The sequence below is a fragment of the Lutjanus erythropterus genome, chromosome 21, assembly GCF_056507025.1.
Source record: "Lutjanus erythropterus isolate fLutEry1 chromosome 21, fLutEry1.hap2, whole genome shotgun sequence".
In the NCBI taxonomy this organism is placed as follows: Eukaryota; Metazoa; Chordata; class Actinopteri; order Lutjaniformes; family Lutjanidae; genus Lutjanus; species Lutjanus erythropterus.
The window spans coordinates 24,430,048-24,451,012 of NC_139337.1; the positions used below are offsets into that span (position 1 = coordinate 24,430,048).

At 40.5% G+C, this 20,965-nt stretch overlaps 1 protein-coding gene across 1 annotated transcript in view; it reads left to right on the plus strand.

The window, feature by feature from the left end:
• The window catches only part of tmx3b (thioredoxin related transmembrane protein 3b), a 49,276-nt gene that overhangs the window by 19,530 nt on the left and 8,781 nt on the right, over positions 1-20,965 (plus strand). Inside the window, exons 10-15 of the mRNA XM_084746885.1 lie at positions 763-861; positions 4,506-4,563; positions 4,770-4,823; positions 10,423-10,479; positions 17,758-17,887; positions 20,030-20,098. Coding sequence (XP_084603011.1) covers positions 763-861; positions 4,506-4,563; positions 4,770-4,823; positions 10,423-10,479; positions 17,758-17,887; positions 20,030-20,098 — 467 coding nt within the window. The remainder of the gene's footprint in view (positions 1-762; positions 862-4,505; positions 4,564-4,769; positions 4,824-10,422; positions 10,480-17,757; positions 17,888-20,029; positions 20,099-20,965) is intronic.

Below are 20,965 nucleotides of genomic sequence, written 5' to 3' on the forward strand. Positions count from 1 at the left end.
GTAGCTGTAAACAAATGCATAATAAAGGATTAATAAACACTGTTTACATGTTAGACATGGCTCCTCCAGAATCCATAGTTCACTGCCAGTAAATGCATAATGAAGTATGTAGAAATCTTAATAAAACAACAAAATATATGTTGTATAATCTAACAATAAATATGTTTATTATGCTATTATTCCCAGTTATAAAGTCTAATTAGCTCATATAAATGTTAATAAGCAGCCTGTAAAAGCCTTATTACCTAAGAACTCATCATATAAAGTTTCACCACCAGCATGTATTACTAATGAAAATAACAGCTTTTTAATATTCTTGACAACCAGCTACATGATAAATAGCAGATTAAATTTGCTCATTGTTGACTGAACAAAATGTTCTTTCATCTGTGTCTTGACAACCGAACCGATACCTTTGATTGTTTACCTCCGCATTGATTCCCAACCTGCTCACTGAGTCACAACCCCTTGTGCTGTTTGGGACCCAAAATAGCCTCTCTGGCTACTTAACCCAGAGGCAGCCCTCTGTCAAAACAATTTCTGATCATTGTTTAACTGACCTCTGTCTATGAACGCTCAGCTTGTGTCCTGCTCTTTGTTCCCCCGAGAGCGCCCAGGTGGTAAACACTGTGATCTTCTTACAATCCAGGCATCAATACGCGGCTCTGCTTTGCTTTTAATATAGACAGGTTGTGTACTGAATGTCAATGGGCTTTTTTGTGCTCCCGCCTCTGAAGGTTTCTGTCTCTCTGTGTGTTGCAGAGTACGAAGATGCTAGTTTGTCCTCATGGGTGAACAAGGAGCGCTTCCAAGGATACCTCCAGATTGATGGCTTTACGCTATATGAGCTCGGAGAAACAGGTGGCGTATGCATAAAATCTGTCATCCATAATAATGTTCTCTGCTCCCAAACTGAACTTTGCTCATTTTCAGGCCTGTTTTACTAGATTTTTATGGGTATTTCTCTCCAAAATTTATCCTATCATGACTTGCTGTTCCAAATACCGATTAATAATTCATATAATAGTCCAGTAGTACATGAGTTTAATTCTAAGGCTGCAACAAACTATTATTTTCATTATCAGTAAAATTGTTATTTTTCCAAGGTTTTCCAGGACATTTTTGGACAAGAGCTGCAACGATAAGTGAATTAATCAATTAGTTATCAACCAATAAATTAACTAACAAATATCTTGATAATCTTTTTTTCATTTTGGGTAATTTTTTAAGACAAAAATGTCCAAATTCCCTGATTTCAGCTTCTCAAATGTGAATATTTTCTGGCTTCTTTAGTCTTCTGTGACAGTAAACATATTTCACTGTTTTCTGACATTTTATGGACCAAATAGCTAAGCAATTGATCGAGATCAACAGATGTATCAATAATGAAAATCATTGTTAATTGCTGCCCTACTTTAGACGTTTTGTTTTATCTGAACAGTCCAAAACCCAAAAGATATTAATTTGCTGCCACATAAGATAAAGAAATGTGGCAAATCTTCACAACTGAGAAGCTGGAACAGGGAAATGTTTTGCATTTTTGTGAAAAATTATCACATAACAATTATCTAATAGATCAATTGACTTGTCGTTTCATCTCTGTTGTATTCTCAAACATTTAAAGTACAGCTATGTTTTGTCAGTTCTGTGATTTTTGTGTTTATTTTATGTGTTTTCATTCAGCTTGTTCATTCATTTTTCATTCCTTCCAGCATGTATAATTTGAAATGCATGCAGCTTTACTCAACCTGCCGCCTTAATACTATTTCACACTAAAATCCCAATATTTAGCCTCCAACCTCCAAATATCCAATCTACCACATGATGACTTTCTAATTAAAAATCAACATTTTACAGCTGCTCTTGTCAAAAGTTCTCGTAGAAATATCAGTGTTTAATGAGGTTGTGATTGAAAAGACTCCCTCTAGACTGACATGTTGTTCTACTTGCTCAAATGTACACTCACCCCCCCCCACAGGAAAGTGAGTGAGTGAAACACAAAGCGTCTCTTAAAGGGATTGTTTGGAATTTTTGGAAATTGGTTTGTTTGTGACACTCATCCATAGCTGGTGTTTTAAGTGTACGCTGCATTTAGAATACTTCAGAATATCCCTTTACCTTGCTATCACATAACCACTGTTTTATAAGACAAATATCACATCATAAACCAACCAGACTGTGAATCTGATCTAACCCTTAAAAGCACAAAAATCACAAAATAACACAAACAAACTAACTGATTGAGGCAGCAGCCAACCAGCATCTACACAGCATCGTGTTCTGGTAAAAGAGGTAAAATTATTGATTTTCAGGGGTGAAAGGACTGTAATTAAGTTTTTTAAAATCATAATTGAATTAATGTCTAATGAAAACCAGAACATACAGACGAAAAAACCCACAAAATGCCGCAGCAGGCGCAGGTGACGATTCATCAGCGCCTCTCAGCGTCTGATACTGAAGCACAGAGTGAAATAATCAGAGTTGTGTTGGGTTTAGGTACTAAAAGTTCTTGGGTACTTGGGTTTAAGATAAGACCATGTTTGGGGTTTAAAATACTACATTATGTGCATCCTGTGATGTCGCTGAAGTGACTCGCACCATGAAAGTCGCATGACAAAAGTCAGGTGACATACATAACGTTAATGCACCTCAGAACTTTTGGTAAAGTTTTTGTTTCACATGGAACATGAAGCTCTTGTCTTCTGGGTGAAAGTCTGTTTGTTGTGTTTGTTTGATCCATCCAGTCGCTCCGCCTCCTCCATGTTCAGACTTTCTCCCTCCTCATACGGCGGTGAAAATCGTCAGTATGTGTTGAGCTGGGTTTGTAGAGGTGAGCAGAACAGAGCAGGAGCTGGGAGTCATTTAGACTGAAGACTTAAACAAACAGTAACCCCTTTAATTGAGTAGTTTTTCTTAAGTATTTTTCTACTACTTGTCCAGTACCTTTACCTGAGATTGAGAAATGTTTCGGGAATGTAACAGTACTTGTACTTGAGTACATTTTAATAGTACTCTCTCCACCACTGTGGATTTCGCCTGTGGAGTCTGGTGGCTTTGGAGGGAACAATACAGCGCCTTTATATAAAAGTGGTTTCCCGTTGAAAAAAGGATGTCTGATGGCATGGTAAAGCGGTGAAAATATTCTAAATATAGCGTACACTTAAACTGATATTGATTCTTTTAGTACCTCATATAACCCCACTTCAAATCCAAACTATGCCTTTAAAGGCAGTAAATTGAAGCTGTGTGCAGAAAAAGCTGTGCTTTCTAATATTAGATACAGTATTTTACCTCTTTATGTGCAGTTAACTGAGATCAGTGATGCCCAACGGTTGGATTTTGCTTACATTTGTTGCCGCTTACAGTCAGTGTTTGACCCATTTACACCACATTTGCTGCTTAGTGTTGGTAGTCCTGAACACAAAAGAGTCTCTAAAGCATCTTAATTGGATAAACTCTGTGTGACTGATTAAAGACGGCATAGTCTGTGGCTTCAGTCTGCTACAATAACTTAGTGGAGTTTTAGATCGAAGTGAATTTGTGAAAACAGTATAAACAGCCTCGTCTCTAAAGGCTTTTCAATCAAGTATCAGGTTTCATGCACTCGGGGCTCAATGTGCGGTGGTGGAGTGATGTTTTAATGCTCTAAAAGCCTCATCACACACACTCAAAAGAAGTCACGCTGACACACACCTCCCTGCCCTTATCTAAGTACACGTATAACCAAAATCAATGACTGGTCTCAAGATGTAATTTAGATCTTTTTATCCGTCAAAACCTAAAGGACAGAACACAGATGGAGTTAAGGATTAGTAGCTGATGAAACAAAATCTATTTGACAGATTCAGAGAACAAAAGTTTTGCTTTCTTTGTGCTGTAAGGAAACATTTGATGGCTATTCTTCAGGGGCAGAGAGTCTGATAAGAACAGTACTAACCTAACCCTTTAAAAGAGGCTACACTGCATGCTTTTAACATGTACTGTACAAAAAAAACCCACAGCCACAATCGCACCAAAAACTGATGAAAATTGTAGCTTATTACTTTTCATGATGCCAGACTGTCTTTACATAACCTCAACCTTGCCACACAACCACCACCGGGTGACCACCAGGGGGCAGGCTGGCACTCCAATCCGAGCAACAAAGGTTTTCTAGCCTCAAACCATACAACTCTGAATAACAGGCCTTTTAAGTTGTGTAACAGTTTTTTTTAAGTAGACCTATTTGTCATGTAGTGGGTTTAGGTTTTGAATGGCACTGAAATAACTCCTCAACCAGAAAGTGACCACTTGTTTCCTGTTAAACTAGGCTGAAAAAGCCAAAGCTAGCTCAATGTTTTGGGTGATGAATGAATGAAGCGCTCTCGGTCGCCTCTTTCTTTCTTTTCTCCCATCGAGAGGTGATTCGTCTCCTCCAGAGCCTTCTTATCTGGCCCGCCATTGTCTTCTCACCCTCTTTTTGTGTGTGTGTGATTGTGATTTGTAATCCCTGTCTGCCACCTCAGGCAAATTGGTGGCGATTGCAGTCATCGATGAGAAGGACCCCACAGAGGAGAGTGGCAGGTACAAAGAACACTGAAATTAAAAAGCATTGCTCTCTATATAAATTACTCCCACGGTTACCACAATAGTTGTGCCTTAAGTGCACGGCTTTCAAATACAGATAAGACTCCCTATTATTGTTTGGATCTTCCCACAAATTGCAGGCATCGTCTAAAAAAAGGTTCGACTTTTATGTGGTGTTTCACTCTCTTCTCATTTGCTTTTAGATTAAAGACCTTGATTCAGAGGGTGGCGAAGGAATACAGAGAACATTTTAACAGGTGAGGCACGGATACGCGATGAGGTGAAAGATGAACATCCAATTTATACATTTATTCTAGGGTGGTGCTCTCGCTGGGGAACGCTGCCTGTCTATTCACGAGCAAGTTTATGCCTTTGTTGGGGCACGTCTGTTTTCGTTGAGGTTCAGTAGAAAGGTAATTATGCAAAATGTCAGCTTCCAAATATAGGTGTTCCTTTCAGCTGTCAGTCAAAAACTCAGCGCTCGGTTTGTATTAATGCATAATGTTGTGTTTTCTCCTGCTGCAATTGTTTATGTTACGCACCGCCTTGTTCAACCTGCTGTGTTACTGGAGAGGAACCAATTAAACGAGGCACTGAATACAAAAAGGGAATGCACTTCCAAACCTAGAACTGTATTTTTGTTATTTTTGCTAGTAGTCGATACGAGTACCTTTGAAATTCCACAATTCCTGATCGCCAATTCGATACCACTGTGAAAAACAGAACAATAAAACCCATGTACTTCAACACACACTTCTTTACGTACCAGAGCACACAGACGACGCGCTCGTCCATGCACACATACGATTTTCTTGTGGCTTGTTTCAGGTGTTTTACATACGTTAGTCAACTATAACACAGACTTTCTGAGTTTCATAATGTTGAGAATATTATGCTGCAGTCACTCTCACTCTCTCTGCTGCAAGTCTGCATCACACAGTATGTCAACTTTGACCACTGCAGTTGCTTTTTTGTTGCTCGGCTAAAACGCGAGGTACCCAGGGTGCATTTTGCAGCGTGCAGAATTCTCGCTGCCTATATAAATCAACTGGAAAAAGACGCCTCTCACTGCAAAAACTGCGCTCTGTCTGACTGGGGCCATATGGTTCAGTGATGATTTGATCTTCAGGCACTTAAAAAAACCAAAACAATACAAAACCAAACTGATTTTGCAAGCTGTGAATATTCTATTTCCTCACTAGGAGGGGGGAAAAAAGTGGTACTCTAGTGGTATGTCTGCACAGTAATGCCAGCTGTCTCAAACAAAAACAGTAGTAATGTCTATTTGAGGATAAGAATAACAAGGGTAACACTTTGGTTACATTGTTAATTATATACATTACATATATGTATACATATACATTACTTGAAACTCACTTACCTCAGTCTTCGTCTTAGTGACTTGCTTCACTAAGTTGGAAATCACCGTAAGTTATTTTTGGCAAATTTATTAGTAATACCTGACGATCCACTTCAATACAAAGTACTTTCATACACAGTTTTTCTTTGTCACAAGTTGAGGTGGAGCTGCAGTGTGTTGATTGTTGTGTGTAGCTGATACCATGACAAAGTCGATTTGAAAAAAATCTCCTTTATGAAAATAATAAATCTGATGTACGCAGCATTTATTTGGTTGTTTAAAATTGTTTTTCTTTTAAACTTAAAGTGCTTCTGTTTTCCTTCTTTGATAAAATAAATTAAAAGGAGCCAGCCATGACCTAAGCATGTGCAAATGATTTGCATGAATTGTCTTTGGCAAATAAGAATAAAATAATTATCTATATAATATCACTGTCGATATCATCACAATCTGGAATGGTAACATTTTCATTTTTAATTGTGATAATCAATATATCCTTCTGTACAGGTCAGCACGGTTCTTCTTTCTTTGGCATTTAGTGGCAGATTAGAACACTAGTAGCCCCCATCAGGTCCAGACGAATCGTACTCCTGGTACCGTGCTGCTACATTTTAAGAATTTTGGCATAGACTTGGTGCCGACGCATCGGTCCTCGTGACATCCCTAGCTGTTCCGGCTGGTTTACGTTACGTGCTTGAGCAGTGCACGCGTGTTATGTTACCTGATCTGTTGTTTTTCATTTCGGTTACCATATTAACAGGTTGGAGCAGCCACCCAGCTGGCATGAGCAGTGCAGGCTCACCTGTTTTTTCCCATGGCAGAAATACACAGTGAAAACGATCTGTTGACAGTCATAAGGACATCATATCAGCAACATGACAACTAAAGTTTCATTGTCTGTATCTGTAGAATATGAGACAGGCATGAAAAAATCTGGTGCAGGGGTTATTATTTTTCTTTTTCTCTTCTCCTCTTTCTCCCTCCCTCCTTCTGTGCCACTTTCTCTGAACGAGGGGGGAAAAAAATCACTGATTGCCTTCTGAATACAGCACTTTTCTTCTCTTCAAAAGTCTCCTGCAAACTCAGAGTAGTAGCTTTCGGCAGCAGCCCGGCGGCAGAAACACAGCCTGTGTGGACTGCCGTGATGCAGAGGTACATGCAGGTAGATCGAACCAGCTGTGAGTAAGGTTGGGCATCATTTGGGTTTTTTGATGGTTGGTGCCTCATTTCAGAAGACTTCAAATAGAATAATCTAGAGTAACGTTGTTTGCTGATATTCTGAAGATCAGTTGCAGATTGTGAGGAAGATATGAAGCACAGTGTCCTGGCACTGGTGACAGGTGTGTTACAATCATTTTAAATGTCTTTTCATCAGCTAATTGTTTGCGTCTGTCAGTATGTCAAACATATTTTCTCCATAGAGATATAGCAGAATTAGTTCTCAGAATTTTAGGTGGTCTAATCTACTAAAAAGTGTGTGAAATTACCTGACTTTATCCTATTTATGATTGCTCCCTAGCTGTTAGTGGACACCGTAGGTTGATGGTGGAAGACAGACAGTATGCAAGATTAAACACTTGCATGATGTCGTACGTAGGTCGTCCTGCAGCTGGAGGACTCGGGTTGAGGCAACGTGTGCTCTGCTGAAGAGGCTTGAATTCAAATCAGCTGTAAGGTCGCTGTTCTGTAGCTGACCCCTATCTCTGATCACTCCCAGCAGGGCGCCAGGTGACAAGAGGATTTCCTCAAAAGGTTTAATTTTAAAAAAGAAAACCCATCATTATGTTGTGCTTAAGTCCTTCTTGCTGCGCCCCACCATTGACCATGTTGCTTCATCACATAGATTTCTGCTTTTGAATGAAGAGGTGTATCTCAAACCGCCGTGATCAAAGTGTTTCTTCCCCACCAGGCGTTCCCATTAGACTGATTGAATTACACAGATCCCTATCATCAATTAGACTGCTATCCACCACACTACCCACTGCTGCGCTTTTTTTTTTTTTTTTTGAGTTTGAGATTCCCACTGAGATCAGAGCTGCCTGCCGTGTTCTGACACACCTAAACGGTGCTTGTAATTACAAGTCGTGGGCTCGAGTGTCGCCCCCGGTGGTGGGCGGAGGCAGCGCACGGCGTCGACGGATCAGAGGTGATGGGTGATGTTTGAACGCGGTAATAAATGTCGTGGTATTCAGCTCACCCACCGTTTGTAGCATTTTGACAGAACAATGAATGTAAATCTCAGATCTGACAGGGAGTTAGACTGTGTGTGTGTCTGTGTGGGGGTGAAAAAAGGCTCATAGCTACATGTGCACAAATTGCACTTGTGGGAAAGTCTGATTTCGTCAGTTAGTGGGTGTGTATCGAGTTGAAATTCTGCACCAGTCATTATTGTCTTGGCTTTTATGTGCCAGCTGTGCTACAGAAGGTCGGTGCAACAAGACGAGACAAGAAGCTTTGTCACAAAGAGCTTCAAAATGAAACCTCTGACTCTGTCCACAAATGATAGTGGACCCCTTAGATTTCATGTTGTGCAGAACACTTGCAGGGCATGTTAAAGGAACATTCCACCACAACATCAAAAATAAAGATTATTCCCCTAGCCTGTAGTGCTATTTATCCATCTAGATTGTTTTGGTGTGATGAGATTTTTTATTGTGTTTGAAGAGATCTGCCTTCTCTCCAGTTACATCAAGGCCTGTGGCGGATAATAAATAGTTGTTTTCCCCATCTATTGCGTCTGAGGGACTAATGGGTACACAAATTTTTGAGTGAGAGCGCTGCAGCTATCAGCCACAAAACGAGGGAGTTCGGACATCAGAGAAGCAGCACAGAAAAACAGCATGTACAGCCAGAATATTTTCACATCTAACTCAGTGAAAAGGCTGAATAAAATGCCTTAAAATACCAAATTTGGATTTGCTGCTTGTTTTGCTGCACCAAGTGGTCTGAATAAATCAATAAATAGAGATATAAGAATATCTTAAAGCCCCTTTGAATTTGAAAAATTGCAAACTTGACACGACAGCGATGTAAGCCAATACCCAGTCCAGCATTTTAACAGCGACCTACGGCATCTGAATAATTTAAGAGACACTTAAATCACATTTTAAATATTGCATGTATGATTTAAATCCTGTCCAGAGTACATATGTGGGTGATTTTTCTCCCCATACCATAATATTTACATGCTGTTCTTATATGATCAATGGTCAATGGTTAAAGTCTGGCTGGTGAAGAGGATGACAAGAATATCTTATTCTAAACCACCTTCTATGATTTGGCTGTGAAGCCATTCACCCCCACAGTTTCCCCGGAATCCAAATTCTGTTGAATTTATATTTCTGGCTTCAGAAAACCCTCTGCTCTTCCTGAGAACCACATGACATGATCGATAACGTCAACAAACTTCTACTTTCAGTTTTGTTAAATGAATCGCTGAGACACATTTCCGGAGGGAACGTTTTAAGTAAACAGCCAGAAAATCCCAGACCCTCATGGAAAATCTGAAAGCATTAACCAGAAAAAAAACTGTTGCGCAGTCTTGCCTTCGGTTCAGCTCCAGTTTTGTCTCCTTTCACACAAGCAAGTTTCTCAGTTACTCACCCCCCTCTTGGCCAATTTACTCAGCGGTCTGGCCAAGAGGTGTCAGTGGGAGTGGGAAGATGGACATACACCGGAAGCAGAGCTGTAAATATTGAAAGTTATTGAGTAGGCAAAGTATTAGTTGCAAAGTAAATTTAATTTTCACATCATTATTTAGTGTCTGATTCATAACTCCAGGAGCAAAAGTTACACCGACTTTTTGATGAGCTTTATTCCCAGTCTGACCCACTATTATCAGCAGGATTACCACTAACACACACTGATTTTATATTGCATCCACTGGATTTATTATGTAGTTCAGTCTCTTCATAATCATGTCATTGATATAAGCGCAGGCAGTATTGTGTAGCACCCTGGGGACAAACGTGCCAGATGTAGCTATGATTCAATATGAATATAATATATATGTAGAGGCCCCCATAATCAGTCATTCAGTGGAAGTCACTGCCTGCCCTGGACTTCCCCCTACCCCTCCCCTCCCTTCCCTTCCCTTCCTTCCCTCGTCTACCCACAATACACTCTGCTCAGACATAGTGCAGCACAATGAGATACAAATTGAATTCCTCCTCCTGCCTTATCGCTTAGATAAATCACCTGAGTCTCTTCTGTGCTGGGAAAGATGTGGAGAAACATGAGACGGCGCAGAACGGTGGGCTTCGGGGATATTTTATTTTTTTTCTCTGCAGTGACAAAAATGATGCCAGATTCTCACAGTGAGAACATGTGATTCCATTCAACGTGGTTTCATGTTTGTGCAAGGAAAGTTGGCGCCCCAGTTTGTTCTAGTCCACAGAGACAGTAAAATAAGGGCTTGTTTTACTGGATTGTGTGTGTTTTTTTTTTTGATGCAATGTTTCACATTCTCATGCCACTGATTTGTCTGTCCTCCTCAGAGACTTCCAGTTTGGCCACATGGATGGGAACGACTACATTAACAGCCTCATTATGGGGTGAGTGTCTTGCTTCCAGCTTACCTCTCTGTCTGTCTCCTCATGTCATCTTCCTCCTTCTCTACCTCATATTACCTGCTGTCAGCTACTTAACCAGGTTTGAACTGACTTATAATGCCAGCCTCTGTCGTTAAAGATGCTCTCTCGTGGAGAAGTCAATTACACAGACGGACTGTCGTGTCTTTTTTTTTTTTTTCCCCCATGCTCTCGGCAAATTTAACCCCCCACTGTCACATTAATGAAAAGGCACACAAGCTCATGTGAATCTGTTTGCACAAGGGCAGGAAAGTAAGATCAGAAGTCACTTGTTACTTATTACATTAAAAATTTACATTAAAGGGATAGTATGGAATATTTCATATGAAGCTGTATGAGGTACTTATTGATAGTCAGTGAATTACCTACAGTAGATGTCAGTCAGCAGACACACAGAGAATAAATGCCACTGAACATGATTTCCACGAGGGCTGCACAAGTAATCACAACAACTGACATCACAACATGGCCAAGCGCAATGTCCAAATCACAGAACTTTAGAACTTTAGCAAAATAAAATTACAAATTTTGCCCCAAAAATCAGCCAGAAAAAAAACAGCCGGTGATGAATTCATCCCATCATCAATAAGCAATAGATTTGTCAATCGCACAACCCTAGATAATTCCCATTGCTATTTCTGATACTGGTATTGATATCGAAAGAACCTTGTCATATATATAAAATCAGTAATGTGACAGTTTCCAAGAATAAGTACTTTTACTTTGGATACTTCAGATATTTCAGTACTTTAGCTGGTGACTCTTCTGTACTTTTAGACTTTACATTCAGCCTCATTATGGGGTGAGTGTCTGGCATCCAGCTTACCTCTGTCTGTCTCCTCATGTCATCTTCCTCCTCCTCTACCTCATATTACCTGCTGTCAGCTACTTAACCAGGTTTGAACTGACTTGTAATGCCAGCCTCTGTCATTAAAGATGCTCTTTCGTGGAGAAGTCAATTACACAGACGGTCTGTCATTTCTTTCTGTCTGTTTTTCTTTTTTTTTTTCCCCACTGCTCTCGGCAGTTTTAACCCCCCCCACCACCACCATCTCACGCATATACAAAAAAGCTCACAAGCTGCTGCAAATCTGCTTTTGCGAGGGCAGGATAGAAAGAGGAATATATGAGGATGAGGCTACGCGTGGATTATATCTATCGCGGTCATGTGTTTTAATAGCTTGTCAAAGAGCAGCGCTAATGATGCACAGAGCCCTGCTGCAGCAGCTTTGCGCCCGGGCCGAGGCCGACTGTTGGTGCGTCTTGCTCGGGGAGGCCCTGCAACTGACATCCCACACTTTTAATTAGACAGAACCCCACTAGTGTTGCAGGCGAGCGCGGCTGCACCAGTTGGCGTGTCTGGTTAACGTACAGTATCTAATTGTGTGCCTCTGTTGTTTGTGTGAGAATCTGCTACAGGATGTTATTTTATTTTGAGCGTGTTATTGTTTGTATGAGCGAGATTATAGCAGACACAGTCTCCTAAGTCCTGTGTAATTAAAAGTGTGTCAGTGAGTACAGTAGAAGTTGTTTTGGAAATATGACTATGTTCAATAAGCAGACTCCCGGTGTATGGCTGAAATTAGACGGGCGGTGTTTATATTTAAGGATAAAAGAGGTGATTAGCCTTCCTAATGTTGTATGAGTACATACAATATGTATTTCCCTGGGTTTAACAGGACTGAATTTGGCCGCTGTGGCGCAGGATTAATTGCCCTCCTTTGAGGAATGAAATCCTGGCCTGTCAATGTCCACTAATTCTCTCCCTTAGGAGAGCCATGGAAATAAATCTGATGGCTTTTTATCCCTCTTTCTGTCATCACAGCGATTACTGTGTTCTGGCAGCGGTCTGTCTGGCGTAAGGCTGCCCCTGCTTTCACCAGAGGCACATTGACACACTCATGAATACGCACACGTACACATACAACATGAGCACCATTCGAAGCCCGAGGCTGTCTCTGCCTCTGTTTAAACGTAGGATTAACGCTAACCCCTTATATGGAATGCATTGTGGGCTGTGAAGAACTTAAAAGGGATGTGAGGTGACTGAAAAGTCTGTGCAGGAAGGGAAGACTCTTGATCGTAGCAGGAGGATGACTAGAAAGTTTATTATTAGATCATTTGATTTGTAGACTAAACGGTGCTTTTGTGGAACCTCTAATAAGTATATTGTGGAAATAATATTCAGTATACCTCAGAAACGATGTTTGCTTCTGATGCCAAGTCTTGGCTGACAAACAAAAATGATATCCGTTCTATTGTTTTTTTTTTATCTAAAAGTGCTATTTTAGGTTTTTATGTCCCCATGCATCCAAAATGTATGTTTCCTGGACAAACTGTGATAACCATTATCACAGTTTATAGTTTAGTTTTTAATTAAGTCCTCTTGCAATAATTAAAGCTCAGAAAATGCCTCGAGTAACAGAAAGTGAAAAGAAAACTTGGGGAAAAGGAACTAATGAACTGCTGATAATGAGCCAGTCCCATTAATTAAGTTTAAAAAAAAAAAAAAACAGTCACAGCAAAACAAATGGATAAGCTACACATTGTTTGCTATGCTATTTTTAAAATCTAGTTTTCACCTGTTTTTTTTTTTTTTTTAAGATTTTGTTGTTTTAATCGGTTCTCTTTATATTTCATTTTTTAAAGAATTGTTCTAACATTTTGTTCTCTTGCTCAGAGTTAGATAAGAAGATCAAAATCACTTGTGTGTCTCTTTGTTATGGAGCTAAAGCCACACTGTTATCTTATAACAGCTTGTCCGCCAAGAAATTGTTTCACCAAGTAACTTCCCCAAAAGCCACAAACTGTTCTTTATTTCTGTTTGTGTAAACAAGAAGAAGTTTTTCAGTGAGGTTTAGAGGTGCTGTTATGTGTATTTATGTCTTTGGATAGAGCCAGGCTAGCTTTTTCACCTTTCTTCCAGTCTTTTGGCCCTATTTAGCCAATCTGCAGTGCATGGTCCAAAGTGCATGGCACAGGTGCATTCAGGGCATGTCAGACTCCCCGTTTGCTAGATGAATGGCGAATAATCTGGGCCGAAAGTAAGGTGCAAGGTGCAAAAGGGTTGTATTTAGTCTCTTAATTAATCATAGGTATGTTTTGGGCATAACATGAATTAAACCATCTCCCCTTCCCTTTAAAAGACAGGTGCACCTACACCTGGTGCATCGCTATTTAAAAGGCACATTCAGCAAGTTGGCAAAGCAAACTGTTTCCTGTTAAGGAAAAGGATCAGCGGGTGCATCAATTTGGGAGATGCTGGAATGACCCACTTGCAAAGATGCATTGCAGCAGTGTGTCTGACAGCAACAGGGAGTGCATATGGACATCTGGCATTAGTCTCCAAATCATCTGACGAGACATTACACATGTCTGGTGCGGCCTGGTGGAATAATCAGGTTTTAAAGCGGTGTTCGTCTTCACGGGGACAGGTATGTGGTCCTTCTGTGGTGTAACCTCTGCCTCCACTGTTACCCAATCCTCTGTCTCATCAACAACTGGATTTGACAAATGCGCCGAAATGAGCTGCTGTGTGTACCTGTGTGTGTCTGTAAGCGCTTTGTGAACCCACCTATGTAGGCTCACCTTACCGTCTGAATAATGTGCCTTTTAAAATAGCAGGAAGACACTGCACCATTAACTACAGACCAGGTTTTTGTTGGTAAACGGTAGAGTCGCTTTCTGCAGCCTCAAGATAGTGTATGTAATGTACCTACAAATGCACCTGACTACACTTGGGTCTAACCCTGGGAAATATGATTTCTGGGAATTTGCCTCCAGACCATTTCTCATTTCCTGGCAAATCGAAAATGGCAAAAAAATTCTAGATATTCAGAAGATATGGGAATATATTGAGAAAACTTGTGGGCCTGGTTTACTTTCTTAAAACATATACAACAGCTGTTCGTGCACTAGTGGAGCACACCAAGCATGTAAATCAACTGATTAATAAGCACAAAGCGGCACTGAATTCAAACACTTTTGATTATTAATGCAGTTAGTGCAGTTAATGCAGTAACCTTTGGCCCTATCATCTGAATTAGAATAACACAACATGATTTCTGTTACCAGATTTATGTGGAAATACTTAAAAATATTAAACCATAAAGATTAAACGTCCGCACTGCACCATCTGAACAAGGGATCAAATACACCAGACTGAGGTTCAGCAAGTGGTTGACTGCGATATTTCAAATTCCAGCTACAACTCCAAATGAAAGCCCAAAGTGTGCAAGAACACTAAGTTCAGACTTTTTCCAAAACACTTTTGGGTGAAATACTGACAGAGATGGCAACATATTTACCTTCGACAGTTGGCTGTGGTGAAATGCGGCTCTCGCTGAAGAAGGACGGCCAAAACCTCCCAAAGAATCCGTCTGAATTCTCACAACAAGTGAGTGGGAGGTTTTTTGGAGTTTTTGCTTTTTAACTTTGAGGATCACTGACTTTATTAGGCCGACCGTATCCAACACCGCGGCGTGCACCGTGCCAGCCTTCTGCTAGAGACGCAGCAGCCTCTGCATGCGAACAGAACATGGGATCTGTCTCAGTTTAATATCATGACTTTAAAAGCACCAAATGACTTGCTTTAATGAATTTTGTTGCCATGGACAGTTTTTAGTACATTATAATGTTAATTAGTGTTGAAATAGTGTTCTACTGCCTAATTATTATTAATAACGCCAGATAATACATTAAAACAGTCAGGTTTAGAACCCTCATTTCTCTGTGTTACATATATGTTGCCAGGATTTCCTGGAAAATGTTTTTTTTTTCAGGAAAAACATTAGTCCCTAGACCATACCTCATATTAAAACCAACACAGCCAAGGGTGCACAGATGGGTGCATGTACATTTGCCACTTACACAACGTGGGCGCTGGGTGTGAAAGGACAACTGCGTTGGTCAGAAACAAGCAGCGACACTTGCACTGTGTTATATTGCTGCTTTGCACAGGGCGTAAGCTACGGGCCTTTATGTTAACAGGCTGACAGCTTCAGACGTTAGACTTGTATCAATCCTCTCATTTAACTCTTGACACGAAGGCGAACACGGATATTTCTGAAAATGCCGAACTACTTCTTGAAACAAAAACAAAAAAGGATAAAAGGAAGTTTTACACTAACCTAATCTGGTTTTAGCTGCATAGTTAAAGCACAGATATAAGAGCAGTGTGGATTTTCTCGTCTAACAAGACAAACAGTTCCTTTAATGATCAAAATAAACATAGATACAATTTCTGCATGTCTGTAAAATAAAAAACAAAGATGATTAGCTGTAATAACATGGCAGCTGTTTCTGTCAGATGAGAGGAAATGACTTAAATGTGTGCTTTCTGCCAGCTTTAATTCTATGGAGTACAGTATATGACCCTTGATTATGGGCAGCAAACCCCCAGAAGTATCCACTCACAGAGGTGAATAGGCTAATCCATATTTATTTTAAATGGGTGCCATCTGTTGGAGTAGGCTGGATGTCAGATGGAATACGCATTCATAATACGAGTGTGTGTGTGTGTGTGTTTGTGTGTGCGCATGTGATTGCAGATCTCAGCTGGACGGAGTAGTGAGGCGTTGATGACTCCACTGCACGGCCGCGTGTGTGTGTGTGTGTGTGTGTGTTTGCACTCCTGATCTCAGCTGGGTGGCGGATTGGGACAGTGATGGATATGTGTGCGTGTGTGTGAAATTTGTTGCCGGGTTGAGTAACACTGCGGGGATGTGAGGTGGCAGCGGCGTGATGGACTGCTCGTGTGCCCGTGTGTGTGCGCGCGCATCAGAGTGCTTGGATGCCTTATCTGAGCCGGAGTTTGGTGTAGTGTGAGACATGTCAAAGAGGGATTGCTTGTTTATATGACCTTGTTTGTTATCTCACTGGGCTTAGTAAATCCTCTGCTGATTTGTTGGAATAAGTGAGCTACAGATATTACAGTGTGTATATCTCTGTTTTTGTGTTTTCTGCAAGATCACCGGACTCTATGTCTTTATGTTTTGCATACGTCTCTGCATGGATGCAGTTTCTATCTCCTCTGGACTCACTGCGACTCACTCGTCAGCCGAAATTTGTGAAGGTCTCTTTATCTGTGACAGACCTGTAAGGCCTCTGAGTGCAATAGTAAGCCTTTTAAATAGGTAAAAGAAAACAAAAAACAAAGTGGTAAAGTACAGCTTGTTTGCGATGCATATTATTTTTAAAATCTGGTTTTCATCTAGATTTTTAGATTTTTGTTTTCAATCAGTTTTTAGTAACTTGTTTATTTAAAGAGTAATTTTCTTGCTTACAGTTTTGATGTAGTACATTTTGCACAATATGCACTCAGATGCGCAGTGCCTGAATTTCAACATGGTAGTGCTGTCTCAGATCAAATCAGAAAGCATTGTGCCTTCACCGGAAATGCAGAAAGCAAGCTTCTTTTTCATCGTGGGCGAACTGAAACTGGGCGGGGCTTTGCTGCCACCCGCCAAAACATCTACTGGCGTGTTTATTAATTTGTGTTGGTGCAAAGGAGAATATTTCTAACAGTTTGTTCTCTTGTTGATGGTTAGATAAAAAGAAAAATACTATTCTCACGTATCTGTGTTAAGTATGGCGCTAAAGTCAGCAGTTAGCTTAGTTAGCGTTTGCTCCATACTTAAGCTGAAAGTTGGAAGTTGCTAGTTTTGAGTCTTTTGAATCTAAATGTGTTCCACATTGCTTGTTTATATGAGCTTGTTCGTGATGTCTCTGGGCTTTGCCATTCCTCTGCTGATTTGTCGAAATAAGTGAGCTGCATATTGTACAGTTTGTGTGCCTCTGTCTGTCCTCTGACTTCGGTCTTCCTAATGTTTTGCATATGTCTCAGCAATGGATGCAGAGCGTCTTTCTTCTGGACTCCCTGCGATTCACTTGTCAGCTGTAATTTGTAAAGGTCTCTTTAAGTGTGACCGGCACAGACCCATAAAGCCCCTGAGTTGCACACTGTTTGCATAAAAGATAGAGGAAATGCCACTCCAAGGGAAAAGGCGATGCAGCCTGGCCTATTTCAGACGAAAAATCCTCCCTTTGAAAGAATGCCCATGGGAAAAGTTAGGTTGCTCCGAGTACAAAGGGTTTGTTTATCTCACTGTTGTATTCTCTTTGTTACAATTTGTTCTTTAACGAAACCACAATTTGCTCCCGTCTAATGATGCACTTTGATAATTGCAGTCCAAGGTGCCGAGGTGAAGACGATTAAAAGCTGTGTTTCCTTGTTTTTCTCAGCGAGGTGACGGTGCCCTCCGTTATCATCCTCAACACATCCAACGAGCAGTACTTCCTGCCCAGCGAGCCGATTGAGACCATGGAGCAGCTGGTCCAATTCATCAACGGCGTTTTGAACGGTTCTGCACAGGTCCAAATCTTCTCCTCTCTCCTCCTCCTCCTCTTCCTCCCCCTCTCCTGCTCTCTGTTTATGCATTCAGCTCAGTGTAGCCCTTCCACCCCCCTTCCCCTTTTGTTGTACCATTGTAATCACACCAGTAGTCTTCATTAATCAAGCACGTTGCCTTGCATTTTAAGTCCTCCCTGGAAAATATTTTCACCAGATGAGGTATTTCTGCAATCTCCGTTTGCATGTTTAGATTTCATATTGCTGTCCTTTCTGAATGGATTATCTACAATAATTCTGTCTCCCGAGTCAAACAGTGAAATTACTACACGACTCTGTATTGTAGTGTCTGTACACTAATCTGGAAAAGAAATGTCATCGGTTTCCCAGTACTACACTAAAGTCACCAGATGTATGAAACCATAAGCCAAACAGCCAGAGGTCCTGTCCTTTTTTCCAAGAAAGGTCTGGGCTATTTTTTGCTTGGCAAAACAAACCACCTCCCACCAAATAAACAGCAACAGAAACCTCCATGTTTCTGCAGTCTAGCTCTCCTGCCAGAGCCTGGACAGCTCTAACCTCTTCACGTCATGCTGGCAGTGTCTGCCAGGAGGTGCCTCAAGGCTGGTTTGTGCCTCATGTAGAGATACAAAGAAAAATGTGAGTTCAGTGCATTGAATTAAATTGAAAATAAAGCATATGGTCCGAAAAAAAACCCAAACAACAGTTGCTGTTAGGTTTCAAGGGTATGGAAGACTGTTTCTGCCGGAGTGATGAAAAGAGAAGAACCCTGTAAATCATTGAGAGACCTTCTCGAAAATAAGGACTAGTGTCTCCAAATAATGACAAACTTTCTCAGAATGCTGACCTAGTATCACTTCCTCAAAATAATGACTTGGTGTTACAAAATAATTAGAAACGTTCTCAAAATAATGACTTATCTCAAAACAATAATAAACTTCCTCAAAATAATGACACATTATCCAAAAAATATGACTTAGTTTCTCAAAATAATGACGTAGTGTTATGAAATAATGAGAAAGCTTCTCAGAATAATGATGTAGGATCTAAACATAATGAGAAACTTTGTAAGTAAGTCAAAATAACGTTTCGGAATATTCAAAAGCTTTCAAAATAATTACTTTCTCAGAAGTAATAACTTAAAGTCATTATTTTGAGAAAGTTTCTCATTTTAATGACTTACAGAATATTTCTTTTTTCATTTTCATGAGACTGGCTTCCACACCAGAATGTTCTTTTTTCTTTTTCATTGAGAATGATCAGAGCTGAATTTTTTCCCAAGCGTGATCAAAATTCTTGACTTTTGTTTTAGTGTTTTCCATAAGAATCATGAACAGGATGAACACTAAGGTACACAGGCGGCGTGTTTAGCCTTGCATGAAGCGTGAATCAGTCAGAGGAGGACACAGTTGGCAGGCTGTGTGTCTCTCTAGCAGGTTTTTAGGGAGTAGATTTATTTAAGTACATCCCCGTTTGCTGTTCTTGTGATACATAGGCTGGCTTCGGTTTTTAAGCCCTCTATCCTTTACTCCTTTGCAATTAAGACAGAACAACTCCAGCAACATGCTATAAAAATGTAAAATAAAACTCTCGAAGTACTTATGCAGTCCTCACGCAGCATAAGCCTGTGCAACAGCTGCTTCCACAGAAATCATCTCATTCCCACCTCCAGCTCGTTCGCAGAAGTCCTGCTTAGTCATAGCTCACTAATTGGCTGTCCTGATGAATTAGCGTCGGCGCAGATCACTCATTGGCTGCCCAGGTGCTGTTGCCAATAAATGAGCCCAGGCAGAGTGGAACTGCTGGACAGTGAACAAACGAGAGTCGGACACATCAGATAGTTCTGTGCGGAGAAGCGGTTAATTAAACAATAATTTAAATGTCTGGGACGTACCCGCCATATGACTGTCGAGACCGGAGACTTAGATCATTCTGTGGGCGTGCTGTGAGCGTGGTTTGAGAAGTTTTTATTGATATGTTGATAATTGTTTTGTTATTTAGGGATTGCAACAAATTGCACATGTCAAATTGCAGAATGGATCAATGTAATATGTGCTACGGCGCAGAAGTGCTGAATATAAAATTGGATAGACTGCACACAGTCTCAGCTGCCCTGTCCATTACATGATGTGTCTCTCCCTGCAGGCGTATGGAGGTGATGGCGTCATTCAGAGGATCAAACGCGTGGTCTTTGATGCCAGATCCACCATTATGGTAAGTTGGTGCGAGTTCATTCCAGGCTGCTACATGTAGACAGTTGGAGAATATCGATGTAGAAGCACAGTGTTGAAGTTGAAAAAAAGCTCAAAATGTATTATGTCATATTTAATATCAGATAGATTTTAAATTAAATTAAATTAGCTAAAAACAGGTCTACATAATCTTGGCATCATTAACGTATACTAACAAAATAATTGACCAAAATTTAGTTACACTTTCTGATGTTCTGTCTTCCTCAAATAGAGCTCCTAGATGGTCATCTGTTGCTGTAGTTAATATTGCATTGCATTAATAGATTGTTTTTGCCCAATTTGCCCTTTTTACACAGAGATCTCGCAATGCAGTCACAACAAAGGCTGGTCTGCATGCCGGTTTTGTTTGTTTTTGTTTGTTTGTTTTTTTTACACCAAGCTGCCCCTGTTTGTGATTTTTAGACAGCATGCAGAAGCAAAAAAAAAAAAAAAAGGGTTAATGTGTAGCACAACAGCGCGGGTCAATAAGCGATTCTGCTCCGCCGCTCTTTTCTAATCAAACTTAGAGCTAATAACCTCATGAATTTATAATGTAAAGCTTTTTATGTGTTCCTGGATAGACGGAGTGTCGCTTGTTCTGCAACAGTTAAGTTGAAAGGATCGCCCTGTGTGTTGATCTGTGCGGAGGGATTTCTTTCCTGCCAGACCACTCCACTGACGCAGTACTGGAGAAAGTGTCTGCTTGTCTATCTTGGTCTCTGTGTAGAGGCATAGCTGACAAATATGTGAAATAAGAGATTAAAAAACAATCACAAACCTACCAAAGTAAACCTGTAAGGGCCAAATCAGACAGAGCACATCTGGCAAGACACACTGTGCCGCCTTTATT